This window comes from Sebastes fasciatus, chromosome 15 (genome assembly GCF_043250625.1).
Source record: "Sebastes fasciatus isolate fSebFas1 chromosome 15, fSebFas1.pri, whole genome shotgun sequence".
Classification (NCBI taxonomy): Eukaryota; Metazoa; Chordata; class Actinopteri; order Perciformes; family Sebastidae; genus Sebastes; species Sebastes fasciatus.
This window is the reverse complement of record NC_133809.1, coordinates 14,651,219-14,664,666: the sequence shown is the minus strand read 5'-3', so window position 1 is coordinate 14,664,666 and position 13,448 is coordinate 14,651,219. Positions and strand designations below refer to the sequence as shown.

The following is a 13,448-nucleotide window of genomic DNA, read 5'->3' as shown; positions in this document are numbered from 1 at the left end:
GTTGGAAAAGTAACGACGACGGTTTAGGTGAGTTTTATTTTGTTTCTGTCCAGTTTGAATGAAGTGTTTTACGATGCTCCGCTACGTACAGCTGATCTCAACATAAACAAAAATACACGTGGATGATGGCGCAAGCTGAACGGAGAGGGGGGGCGGAGGTCTGCGCTCTCCGAGTGCCATTTTAGTTTAACATGTCTCCATGACGTCATCCACTTTTTTTATTTTTTCTTCGTGAATTTTAAGTACAAAGAAGTGCAAAAACATAACATCGCTAATTCGTCTTGCCCGTCTTCTGCCATGTTTGGCCACGTTTGATCGCGAGAGATTTCGCGAGATTTCTGGTTTTGAGAGTCGGGACTCTTGTTGTTCATAAATGAAAGCTATTAGTGTGGTGTTCTGTTTTTGCCAAATCGTTGCTCACCACACACTATAGGAACAAAACTGTTATATTTAACATAACATGTCGTTATGCGTGGGGTCTTATCAAATCTTTTAAGATTTGAAGAATCTTTTGGTGTGGGCCAGCCTTTAAAACAGAGCAGGACGTTGGTGGGGACGTTTTGTTTGGTCACCATCTGCTCTGAGCACTTTCACAACTTCATTTTATAGACGGAAATGATTCATCAGTTTCATCAAGAAAATAATCAGTAGATGACTGCATCTTTCACTGGTGATAATTTAGTTTCCCTGTTACTGCACAACCACATTTTTACTATACATTTGGTCTACCACTTGTTTACGGTTTCTATTTTCTTTTCTTGTAATACCTATCATTAAATGTGTTGTCCAATATTGTTTTCACAGTTTCACAATTGCTTGCAATAAAGATTCAAAAGAGCTCCTTGTCTTCCACTTTTACTGACGACTAGTTTGTTTTGCTCGCTGCGTAGCTGTGCATCCTCATGCGTAGTCAGGACAGAAGAAACATCAGCACCAGAGTCTCCAGCTCCAGCTGAGTGCTTTCAAACACTGGTATTCAACCATTCCCAGTTGTGAATATGAGTAACTGACTGCCCACATAAACAGGCTGACAGCAGTCTGCCTCCTCCACTGCTGTCAGCTGCTGTACGCCTGGTTCCCGAGCACTGCTACCTAACCAAAGTTTCTAGAAGCACAAGAGCACATATAGCCCTCGAAGACATGGTATCACCAGTGTAATGAGAATTATAACATTGGTTAAAAGTTTGCACAATATGCTGACTGTTTTGGCGTCAGGTCTCTCCACTGTTATTACTCCACCTCTATTTCAATCACATTGAACAAAAATGTATTCTCAGATGGCTCCATGCTCCAATGCGTTTCTATTTAGGGGGTTCTTGATTTAAAAAGATTTGAGAGCATTTGGCTTAGTCTGGCCCGCAGAAGGAACAGCCATTGGCAGCAAAGATAATGCTCCCAACCCTTTTAATAGCAGTTGCACAGAAAATGGCAAAGTAGATGGCACCAGACGAACCACAAGCAGCCAGACACTGAGAGGAAGAGGGGAGGGAATAATAGCCTGCCATATACTGTATGTATGTATACATATAAGCTCCTAATGAAAACAAACCACATGTCAAAAACGGATGCACAATAACAATGTTCTCTATTAAGACAATTGAGATTCAAATGTATTAATATGCAAAGCACAAGTAATACAATATGCCACAAGGTCCAATCAAACTGGTGTCATTTCACTGCAAAAATACAATCAAATAAAAGAGCATCATTAAAACTCCCACTTATTTCATTTCATTTTTGTCACACACAGTCCTGATACAAAATCACACCAAGGTACATCATGTCCAAGTCAGACATCACCTTAAATACAACAAGCCTAATAAACTTATAAAGGATGATTACATCAACTATTTTAAAAGACCACTACAATAATATTATAGGGGGGATAAGTGCCATTAGCAATATGGAAATATATATAGATTTTCCAATTGAACTAAATTATGATGACATACATCTTGATTAATAGTGTTCAGTCATAATGTATTGAAAATGTAGAATAGTCGAAGCGCACATGAACTTGTTGACCGGCCACGCCCATAAAATCTATGGACAAATGTAATAAAAAAGTTGGGACGAGCCGAACATCTGTGTGCAGATGTGGAGGAAAGACGTCTCACCTGCGCGGCCATGAATGACAGATCCATACTGTTGCTCCGGTCAAGCCAAGGCACTCAATGAAAGATGCAAACGTGCGTAGTTCTCTTTCTCCTCTTTATTCCCTCCGATGGAGCATTTGCCTTCTTTCTTTTTATTATTTTTCTAACTCGGCATCCACAGAGCTCTGTCTGTCTGCAAGTTGGCGGACTTCACGTGAGGAGAAGCATGTCGAAGATGAAGAATGAAAATAAAAAGGAGGAGGAGGAGGAGGAGGAGAAAATGAAGGGATGTGTGACAAAAGAAAAACAGGAAGAGAAGCTGAGCAGGCGGAGAAATGAAGAGATGAGGATGCGAGAGACAACATGCGAGTGAGAGAGGGAGGTAGAGGAGGAGGAGGAGGAGGAGGCGGAGGAGCTGGACTGTCACATGGAACCTCTCTCTCTCTCTCGCTCTCTCTCTCTCTCTCTCTTGTTTTTCTTTCTTCTTTGTCTCTGTATCTTTTTCTCGACTATTTGCTTATCATTCAGCCTTTTCTCTAAAATCATTTTTTTTTTCTCTACTATTACCTTCTTATTGAGATGTACACTACATTTATGAGTATACACGCCTACCAACTCTACCTACCTGTGTACCTGGGGCTGTTTTTTTCATAGTTTAGGGATGACAACATATTTAAGAAATATAGATTTTTGTAATGAAATATAAAATAATCGAAAGTAACAGTGTGTAACAATTAAGGGAGATCTATTGATACAAAATTTAATAGAATATTAGTATGTTTTCTTTAGTGTCTAATTACCTGAAACTAAGAATCGTTGTGTTTTTGTTACCTTTTGAATGAGCCGTTTATACAGTATCTACATAGCGAGCAGGAGTTTCCATATTTCAGTAGCCCAGATCTGACAAACCGCTGTGTTAACTCTTCGTGCTTGGGCCGGAGTCGATAACGTTAATCGCTCCGGATTTAACCAACCGTCACTCCACTCAGCTGCCAGGAAACCTTGAGGAGTTGCACCATTTATTTCTGCACAAACTGCAACTTCCACTGTACATTCACTTGATATTCTCCAAGCTAGACTAACTCTGTCTTCTCCACTCACTTGTTCGCTCACACATATTTGCCGCCGCTCTCTCTCTTGCTTCACCACTCACTTCCCACGTACACACACACTCTGGATCTGCTATACTCCTACAACAGCTCTAAATAGGGCCACTCGCCTTTTCACGACGGCCACCGTAGTTCTTCTACACACTTGGCACACAAAAGAGGTTGCAACCTCACAGCTAGATGCCACCAGATGTTACCCACTGTAATTTGGATTCATGTCATACTAATTGAGCATGGACATATGTCATAGTCGCAACTTCAGAAATGGTTTAAAATCTTCTTCATCTTTGTTTTTTGACACAATATTTTTCAGTTAGATGGTTAGAAATGGTTGAGCAAGGCCCTTTACTCCCTGTAATAGACAATTTATTATTTGTTTTGAGTATTATCTGCTTTTGCTCGGGTCTTTGTTTTCTTTTGTAAGAATTGGGCAGCACTATAGGCACCTCTGGTTTATATACTGTAGCTAGGTAGGCACCCTGGAGGGGTCAAAGGAGCCATAGCTTATTTTTTGTTTTTCGCTTGCTTGGCAAAAATTCTAAACTTCTGTATGGAGAGTACACTTCTTCTGCCGAGGTAAAATCCATTTCCATGGTGCATCATTGACCTTTTGATATCAGGTTTGCTTTATTTCTGATACTGACTGCGAGAAATAAACCTAGTTGTGTTTCCAACGTCATCCAGGAACACAACAGGTGTGTGATTGAGATGTTCTCGGGTAAATTAAATCTGCTGATGAGCAGATGTCAAAGGTGCGAGCGTGCGCACTTGAGCTTTCTTTCTCCAGAGCCCTTCCCCGAGGCTTGAAAACCCGTGACCTAAAACTAATGACACATTCTTGAATTAACTAGGCCTGCAGAATAAAGGATGCTGCTATTATTCATCGGAGAGCCTCTTCAAAAAGCCAATTAACAAGCTCTTACAGTACGAGGAGTGATTTTGTTTAATAGTGACCCCGGCCTTCACTGTGAATACTAAAATGGTTGAGTAACACCATAGTCTACATACAAAAGAGCTCAGACAGATTGCACTTAAATTTTCTTTGGGTTAAGTATCACAGACAGACTATTGTCTTCCCTTCTAATCTTAAACTTAATAATTTTCCCTCGAACACAAACACAAAGTTCTTTGTCCTTTCAGAAAGAAATTGGCTTTTTGTACGATATTTGGCAACAACAATCAGTGATTGTCCTTGGAGTTATGGGGGGAAATACTAATGGATCCTAGCTCATGTTAACATCCTAAGTTTGTTCCTGTGGTGTGTTTTTTTTATATAGTTTACCATAACCTCTGCCATGGAGGGGATGAAGCAGATCTCCTAGATCAGCAGTTAAGAATCCATCCTCCATGTCTGCTTTTTTGCTGAGCAGGCATACACAACATCCAGTCCAATCCTCCGGTGTGGGGGAGTTCACCTCACTTCAGTTCACAGCTTCACTTCCAGCTTCTCAGAAGAAATCTTCCAGCTTCTTTATTAACTTCTGTATTACAGTAGCTTTATGTGTCATTTAGAACTACTAATATGTAGTCATAATGCCTCAGGCACACAAATGTCAATATTATTGCATTGCATTGTGTAGTTTGTCATGGTTCAGTACATTTATGTTGATCTTTACGGGTGATATTTTAGGTGTCTTGCCATTTTTTAATGAATATGTAAATGACTCACTGGGATATTACTGTAATTCCTGGGAGTGACACATTCACAGTTAACATGCTTAGTTTTAAGCACTCAGTTAGCATAAATTAGCCCTTAGGTTCAATGTTTTTCAACCAAGATCTAATTAAAAGGCTGTTTCCCACCATTTCAAATCACGTATGGCACAACCTCAATAAACTGTGTTGCAGCTTCTCACAGAGATTAAACACAGTCCAATAGGGAAATTGTTGAGGCCTTCAAACACGGGGATAAATCAGGATGTTTTCACAAACAGGAAGCTCACAGGATCAACAGACATGTTTATATGCAGTGAAAGGAGAGTGGCACGCTTTATATCAGGTTTTATTGACTGTAGCTACATCTGCACCGAAAGCAGCGTGTTAAAAGTAAATTAAAGTCGATTGAAGCTCACGGAAAAGCAACGTTTGTGATCCTTTTTATTGGAAGAACTGATAGGCATACACTTCCCATGTTTGACAACAAAGATTTAGTAGCTATGGCTGTTAAAGGCTTAGACGATTTCCCCCATTTGGGCTGTGTTTAGGAAGCTGCGGTAGTAACGTTATCATTGTGCTGCACACATTCAAAATGATGAGAAAACGCTTTGATAAGCCGTGCTCTGAAAAACAGGCATTTAGGTTTCGGCAGACAAGGAATTCAAAAGTTGAATTCTCCAGTAATATTGTGTCACTTTGTCAGACGGTGGAACGCTTTGCCTCGAGTGACTCAGTGATCCAGTTAGCAACGCAGCACATATCCATATTCCCCACTGATGCTGTGATTTATTAGTAGCAGAAATATCTTGGCATTGAGTTTACCGGCCAAATTATTTATAGAAATTAGATTGATTAATGAGCCAATACTGGCGTAATGCATGGAGGAGTTACATCATTACCTGAACACTAATCATTGAGCCATCCATGTAAAGAAAAATCAGGTGGTCCAAATACATAAATAATGATAAAGAAGCATCTTTTCAGACTGATTAGCACTTTGATTTTATTTCATGACATATTAGAACCACGTTTAGGAAAAGAAATCTGAGATTTTGAGAATAAAGTTTAAATATTTTGAGAAAAAAACTCTTTATTGAAACATATTTCAATAGTTGTAATGTTAATACTCCATCATAGTCTGTCTGAATCATTGTGTCAAATGACCTGATCTATAGGTTTCTCCTAAAAGCATTTAATTATGGAAGATTTTAGGATACTGAAATTAAATGAAACCAGTTACTTAATGTATGAATCACATAACAGGACATGTTTTTAGGAAGCTTCTCTCATAATATCATGACTTGTTTCTCACAACATTACTATTTTATTCTCAAAATATCATGACTTTTTTTCTTGAAATACTGCGGCATTGTCTTCAAATTTCATCTTTATTCTCAAAATATTTTTTTTTGAATTTTTTTTTCTTGTAATATTATTATGACTTTATTCTTGGCCTTTATACCATGGTCTTCTTTAAACCTTGATCAAAAAAGAAAAAGTATACATTTTTCAACCCTGTATGTTGAACCACTGTCTTAAAGGTCAAGTCTGTTAAACTTATGATTAAATTGAATATCCATCTGTACAGTAACGTGGTAAAACACTAAAAACAGTGCATTTGTTCGCAAGAAAACATTACGTTTGTCTTCATGTCAATGGCCTCTCAGATGGTTCTGTGAAACAAACCAAGGATCAAGTTAGCACACTGTAGCTACCAACAAAGACAAGGCTTCAACAACAGCATCACAGCCACACAAGACACTCCATCACCTTTTTCTGTGCTTTGAATACAAGACAATTGCAGCCACAGTAACATTCAGTTTAGTCTGATTGTGCATCTCTGCGGTTGCCCTCCTCTGTAACAAACCTCGTCTGTTCTGCAACCTCTTTCCTTTTGTGATGGACGTGCCACTGGGCATTCAATGGCCCTGATTCACAGCAGTATAATCTTGGTAAAAATAGATTATTAACAAGCATCAAACTGGGTCTTGTCATGTTACAATATTCCAGGTTGATGGTAATGAGTTGGAATAATGCCATGCCACCTACTAGGCCGGGCTGCTCAACATTTATGAATGCCTGTGGTGTGACTGATGTGGTCTGTCACCCAGGCCTACATTGCCCAGAATGTGCGTGTATTGTATTTGTGTGATTTTATGTATTTATGTATAACCTGTGTGTGCGTGTACTTGTGAATTCATGGAGGATCGGTCATGCTCTTTGATTAATCCTAAATATCCTGGATCTTGGGGGACTTTTGTTGTAATTTTGGCTGTGACAGCTGCGTGTCAGAACCTATGAATAGCATTACCGCAGTAGAGTATCTATGCGTAATCAATCAAAAAGCAACATATCATGCATCAAATAGGGGGATTTTGAGCCGATACCATAAGGGAAACGATATGCAATGACTCCTCCTCCACACACACACAACGGTTTATTATTTGTCTAAGAAGATGTGAGTAAATTCATGCTCCTCCTCCCACACAAACACACCATGCGACACACACTTCATGTGCTGTATAAGCTCTTTTCTCGGCTTCGTGCACTCACCGTACAGTACGGCTTAGTTTGCCACTCCTCAACTGATGCATAGCCAACAAGGCAGGTGATTCATAATTAATGCGCAACTGAATATATCAAAATTCATCATGTGTGTGTTTGACCATGGATAACACACTGGGATGCAGTCTTAACATTGCTTTACACACCATGTTTTTCCCCACATTTCTCACACGAGCCGACTGCGAGTTCATATTCCAGTCAAGTTTCAGTCTCCCTCTTGAAACTGATAGCTTATGAGTTGTTATTTTTTTACTTGCACCTTATGTGACCAGAGTCATCTATCATCATGGTGCCCTTTTTTGTGTGTTTCCATTTGGCCACAAGTCTGTTTGATTTTCATCAACAAAACAGTACGAATGGAGAAGCCTCTCTGTGCATCTGCGCGCCACATCTGCTCTGGCTAAATTAATGCATCTCAACCATATCACGGTCCAAAATTGCAATAGCCTCTCTGGCTTTGTTTCTGTGACAGCGGCTGTTATAGACCAGTCAGATGTGATAAAGCACATTTCTCAATGACCACAGGTGAAAGAGAGTCGTGTATGTGTGTTTGTAACACACACTCATGCATATACAGTACGTAACTGTAAGCCAGAGCATATTTCTACTATGTGTATCATGCTTGTGTATGTTACCTAAAGCTACATATATATGTAGAACTTATGTGATTATAGTTTCTTTTGAGACATCCGGATCACATGTATTTTTGTATGTAGAAAAACACCTGCTTGCTTTAGGCCTTATTCTGCTGTCTGTGTCTTTTTGATACAGTACTACAGCTAGAGCTGGGTATCGTTTAAAAACGTATAATACCAGTACCCTTAAAGTGATACCAATACCAGTAGAGTACTTCATTTGATACCTTTTAGCCTAGTAACCATTTATCTTACCTGAAGTAATCAACAGTTGCGGCGTGTCCTCTTGAAGAAAAGATGAAGACGCTGGTGTTGAAGAAGCGAACACGATGCAGCAATCCACCCTGAAGTTTTCTCCATGCTTGATGGGGTGCTTTATCATGTTTTATCATTTTATGCATTTATGTTTGTCAGACGCCACAGGCGGGTAGTATAGCCATACTTTCAAACTTTTCGGTGGCATCTCGGCACGCTGAACTGCCAACTCCTTGAAATACACAGCGCAACAACCATACAAATGGTCATTTTTTTCTAAGTCTTGGTTTAAAACCGATCAAATGCAGGTATCGTTTGACTGGAGAAGTTTAGATACTACTTGGTACTGGGTTATTTCGGTTAATATCTTAAAGGTATTGAGTACCGATACCCAGCCCTAACTACCACTGAGAGTCTCCAAAGTAAAATTTTCAGAGTATACGCATCGTGGCTCCTCCAAAGATCTAAGTCAGCCATGCATCACCTTGCTACATTTGAAGCAAATTTTAACTTTTTTTTCAGGATTCTGTCCATCAAGAAACAGAATCAAGAGTCAAAGTTCCCTGAGTAAAGACATCCCTGAAGAATAGATGTTCTTAAATGACTAATGCAGGGGCCATTTGGAGCACATGCCTGTTTGGAGTAGGCCGATTGCCTGAAGTGCTGCTTGCAGCGTTCTTGAGAACCGCTCATTGCTTGTTGGCTCCAGAGAAGTCATGAAGAGTTTGGTTGTAACGTTAGTATATCCAGCATCCAGCAGCAAAAGGGACCTGCAGTCAATGAGCTACGGCCTGTAAAGGCCCGCTGCGGACAACATGCTTGACTCAGTCCGCAGAGCCCTGAAGCCCGCCCCCGCACAGAGCGTTGTTCACTTGTTCATTCAAAGTTTAAAATTAAAATTAATATTGAACGTGCCGCATGTCCAAATTGCAACATATTCAACACTGCATGTCCTTGGGTCCCCATCAACACATCCACCAAGTGTGAAATAGATCGGATGGACAGTTCATGAGATATGTGAAGGACACACGCACATACCCACACAATACAGAGATTCCTTGCTTTATAGTTAGATAAGGCCAGCATTATTCTATAGTTTTGTTATTGTCAAAAAATCCCTTTGTTAATCCCATTAAAAGACCAGAAGCAATTATTTCTTTGTGTGTGGCACTCAGCACCAACACCTTTGGTTCCTACTGAAGATGTAAATCTTTAACATTTTAGCAAAAGAAGTAAATTCCATTGTTGGTTTTGGTATTTTCGTGGTATCTGTACACACTTCTTTATTGCCAGACTTATATGTTAATACTATGCCACAAACAGTCAGTTCAATAGCTATCCTGCTAGCCTGAATATTCTCACTGCTCCTAAATACCTGCGAGTAGTTTCAGGTTGTATGTGGAGTCCTAAGAGAGCAGACACTCTGTGCCCTTTTCCCACTTTGAAAGAAAATTAATCTGCGTAACACCATGAGCCGAGCTCCCTGTGTGCCACTGCTTTGTTTTGCTTTAATGCTACCAGGCAACTTCTCAGGCATGGGGAAGATTACCAGTCACATCAAAAGAGCCAACTGCCAATCTCAACCTGATGAGAGCTGGAGAGTTTCTCCCCTTTTACTTAAAGGATTCCCAGAGGTAATCCTCTAACTTTCCACATGTATGTGTGACCAGAATACCTTTACTTCTTTATGTAACATAACAGATTTTAGATTTTATTTTCAAATGGGAAATTTGATAATACATTTATATCCAGTTGCTGGTGCCCCCTCTTGTGTTTATTGCCAAGGGCTAATACACATCCTGCTGTCTATATACCACTCAAGTTAGTGGTGGTGGAGCGGCCAAGTGTGTGAGCTTGTTCACTTGAGATGGAGAAGAAAACAGCACAGGAGTTTGACCCCTGTCCGTTCACCCTTCAGCTCTCATTGCATCAGAAACGCTCCTTTTGCTGCAGCAACAACATCAAGGTCCCATACGTATAACCATGGCCTTTGACAGCTGGAATGGGGCCACACACACACACACGGTCAAAAATACCCATAAACATTACAACATAACTTTTAATCCGCAGGAAATATGGGCTGTGTATATCACGTTCATTCCAAAGAAGCATGGAAATTAAATAATTTTTCTCTTTCTAACTTCCACAAGAAAAAGGTTTAGCTGAGTAGAGTGAAAGTGTTCAGCCGTCTGGGACTAAACTAAAAGCTTTCATTATTAAAGCGCAGATTCAGATCTGTCCGTCTGTTCTTATTCTGTCACATTCGTAGCAGTGTTATTGATCATATCTGTTCTCCCGGAATCAGCTTTTATTCACCCTACAGTAGGTGAGTGATAAAAGTAGGCAGAGAATGATTTGACAGCGCTGTGGGTCTGATGAGTTGTAAAGCCCCCGGGGTGACAGGTAGCGGACCAATTGGTGCACGTAAAAGTGCTGCCACGTGCTTGAGCTGTCACCGTTGCTTGATCATGAAAGACCTGAAGCACGGCTCGCTGATGATTTTGCAGCGGTAGAATTTATCCGTTCCCTGTTGTTGTGACTAATAAGCCTATGGGTACATCTCATAAACAAATAGTGTACAGTATATGAAGAAACACCCTCTGGCAAACATATCATTCCTCACTTTGGCTTCCACTCGTTGTATCTTATATTCATAGTTCAGGTATAACTGCCTTGGGCGTCACAGTAGCTCGGAGGAGTCACTCGGAGGAGTGAAAAGCTTTCTCTGTGAGTTTGCCTGTTTTCTCGACATCTGGGGGGGTTTTCCTTTGGGTGCTCGGGTTTAGGCCACATCAAATGAAGTCATTATAATTTAGGCTTAGGAACAAAAGAAATGCCTCACTCTAATCCAATATCCCATGCCTAGGTGTGTCCAAAATCCTTTTCTACTTCCTCTCTTTCATTACAGGAACCACAGGGGGCACGCTGGAACAAATCTGACTCCCTGGGCTCCTCGCTATACCGCACCTCCCGGCACATCATCGATCCCAATTCAGCCCTCCGTTCATCCCTTCATGCTTGGCCCCATTTCATAACACTCTTTGATCTTCATTCATCCCCTTTCCCATGTAATAATATACTCGTTCGCACACTTAAATGCTGTGGTCTTTGTTAGTGAGAAGAAGAACCAAAAGAGCTGAAGAATTATCACTGGAGTTGCCCCCCAGGATGTTGTGCTGTCTACTCCTCCTAAACTGTTAGAAAAAAAAAAGGTCATGGGTCAAATGCAGTTGGCAACTTTGGTCTGAGAAGTGAAGCCAATGCAGAAGTGCCTTAAAATTGCATTCTTTCTAATAGCCAGCAGGGGGCGACTCCTCTGGTTGCAAAAAGAAGTCTGATTGTATAGAAGTCTATGAGAAAATGACCCTACTTCTCACTGGATTTATTCCCTCAGTAAACATTGTAAACATGAGTTTATGGTCTCAATCGCTATAGTTTCAAGTCTTCTTCAATACAGCATGATGTTCATTTAGTAAATTATGGTCCCATTTAGAGTCAAATAGACAGGGTATGAGATGGAGATGGCCAAAATACCGAACTCGAGGCTTCAAAACCGTAGTCCACAAACCAATGAGTGACGTCACAGTGACTTCGTCCACTTCTTATATACAGTCTGTGGTCAAGAGCAGTGAATTCTCTATGGACTTACTATAAATGTTGGGTAATGATCAATATTTATCTCTCAAAGGGATATGACACAACATGCACATCACAACTATCAAGCCAACCTTTAGGCCATGTCTTCCTTTTGATCACACATATCTCTTTTTACTGCCATTCAGGTACAGTAATATCTGCTCCATTCCCTCCTGGAGCAATATTTAATACAGTCTTAAAAGGATCTGCTTCCATTTAATGTAAGGCTCATGATATCTTCATCCGAGGGAAACCATGTGACACAGCAAAACTCATTTATTATATTATTTTTTTGGCTGTCTTCCCACGTCCTCCATGTGCTCTCACCCATCCTAAAAAAAATGGAAATGAACTACCCCGCCATAATCTACTTCCATGATCACCTGATTAATTTTGGGTATGTCTGTCTGGGATATTCATCTTAGCCCGAGGCTTGACTCACCCCCGTCCTCCACTATAAATAAAATTGACTTTCAAATGTCCTCTTGTCATTTTTGTGCTCTTCCTGGCACTGATTGATTTTTCCTGTGTGGTAATGCATTTAAACAGAAGTGGACCACAATGAAAACAAGCTTTTGCAACAGGTTCGGTTGCATGCACAGACACAAACAGTCTGCTTGGATGCCATGGCACACTGCCACTCTGCTGCTGGCCCACTCTGCTAGGGCGTGGAAATGTGCACACGTTTGACTTTTAGTGGCAAATACAGGGCAAACCCTCCTTTATGGTATTCCCTCCCCTTGTGGATGTTAGTGTGTGTGTACAACATTTTTTAGTGTGAAATGAGACCAACATTGGACAACCTGAGACACCTTGGAGGCTCAGTTGTCTCAGGTGCATGTCATGTCGCTGGAATGTCTTGCGTGTGAATCTGGCCTTGGATCATTGCTGCATGTCATCCTCTCTCTCTCAAAGTTTTATCTCTACTATGAAATATCCAATAAAGGGACACTGTAAAACAGCCCCTTCCACTGCAATTTTATAAGAAAAAAAATACAACAAACTACACCCTCAAAAATGACTACACTTGTGTGGTATTGACTTTTGGGACCCATTTACGCTATTCGCCGGGTCAAAACGACCCAGGACATAATTGGCATTTTAAATCAATACAGAAATTACGTGTAAATACTTCACATATTTTACATTGATCTGGGCACACATTGTCTCAGCAGTATGTGAGGTGTTACGAGAAACTCATCTAGAGGGTATCTTTTCTTCTGGAGGTTTCCATGCCATCCAGATCACAAAAGCTTTTTGATGCCAAAACATCCAACATGTTATAAAAGACCACAAATGGCGATTGTAAGGTTTTGTTTTTTTGGGCAGCATGGTAGGATAGCCACTTATTTACATTGCTCTTTGTGTCATTATAGACCAGTATATGATTTATTTTACTGTAAGAGAGGTAGTGATAAAGAAAATCCACTAGCCTGCTAGAAATAACAAAAAATGAACTTAGAGGTGTAGTGGGTGGGATTTGGCGGCATCTAGTA

General features: G+C 40.4%; 2 protein-coding genes across 5 annotated transcripts in view; one reads left to right on the top strand and one right to left on the bottom strand.

The window, feature by feature from the left end:
• The window catches only part of klhdc2 (kelch domain containing 2), a 214,670-nt gene that overhangs the window by 83,521 nt on the left and 117,701 nt on the right, over positions 1 to 13,448 (top strand). The window lies entirely within an intron of this gene.
• LOC141783536 (protein TUNAR-like) overlaps positions 1 to 13,448 on the bottom strand; it is an 80,075-nt gene that overhangs the window by 33,218 nt on the left and 33,409 nt on the right. The window contains exon 1 of one of the 3 annotated variants that reach the window (XM_074660909.1): positions 2,118 to 2,489. The exons of the other annotated variants lie outside the window; for them this stretch is intronic. Within the exon in view, the coding sequence (XP_074517010.1) occupies positions 2,118 to 2,144 (27 nt within the window). The 5' untranslated portion in view covers positions 2,145 to 2,489. Of the gene's footprint in view, positions 1 to 2,117; positions 2,490 to 13,448 lie in introns of those variants that run through there. 3 annotated transcript variants of the gene reach the window in all.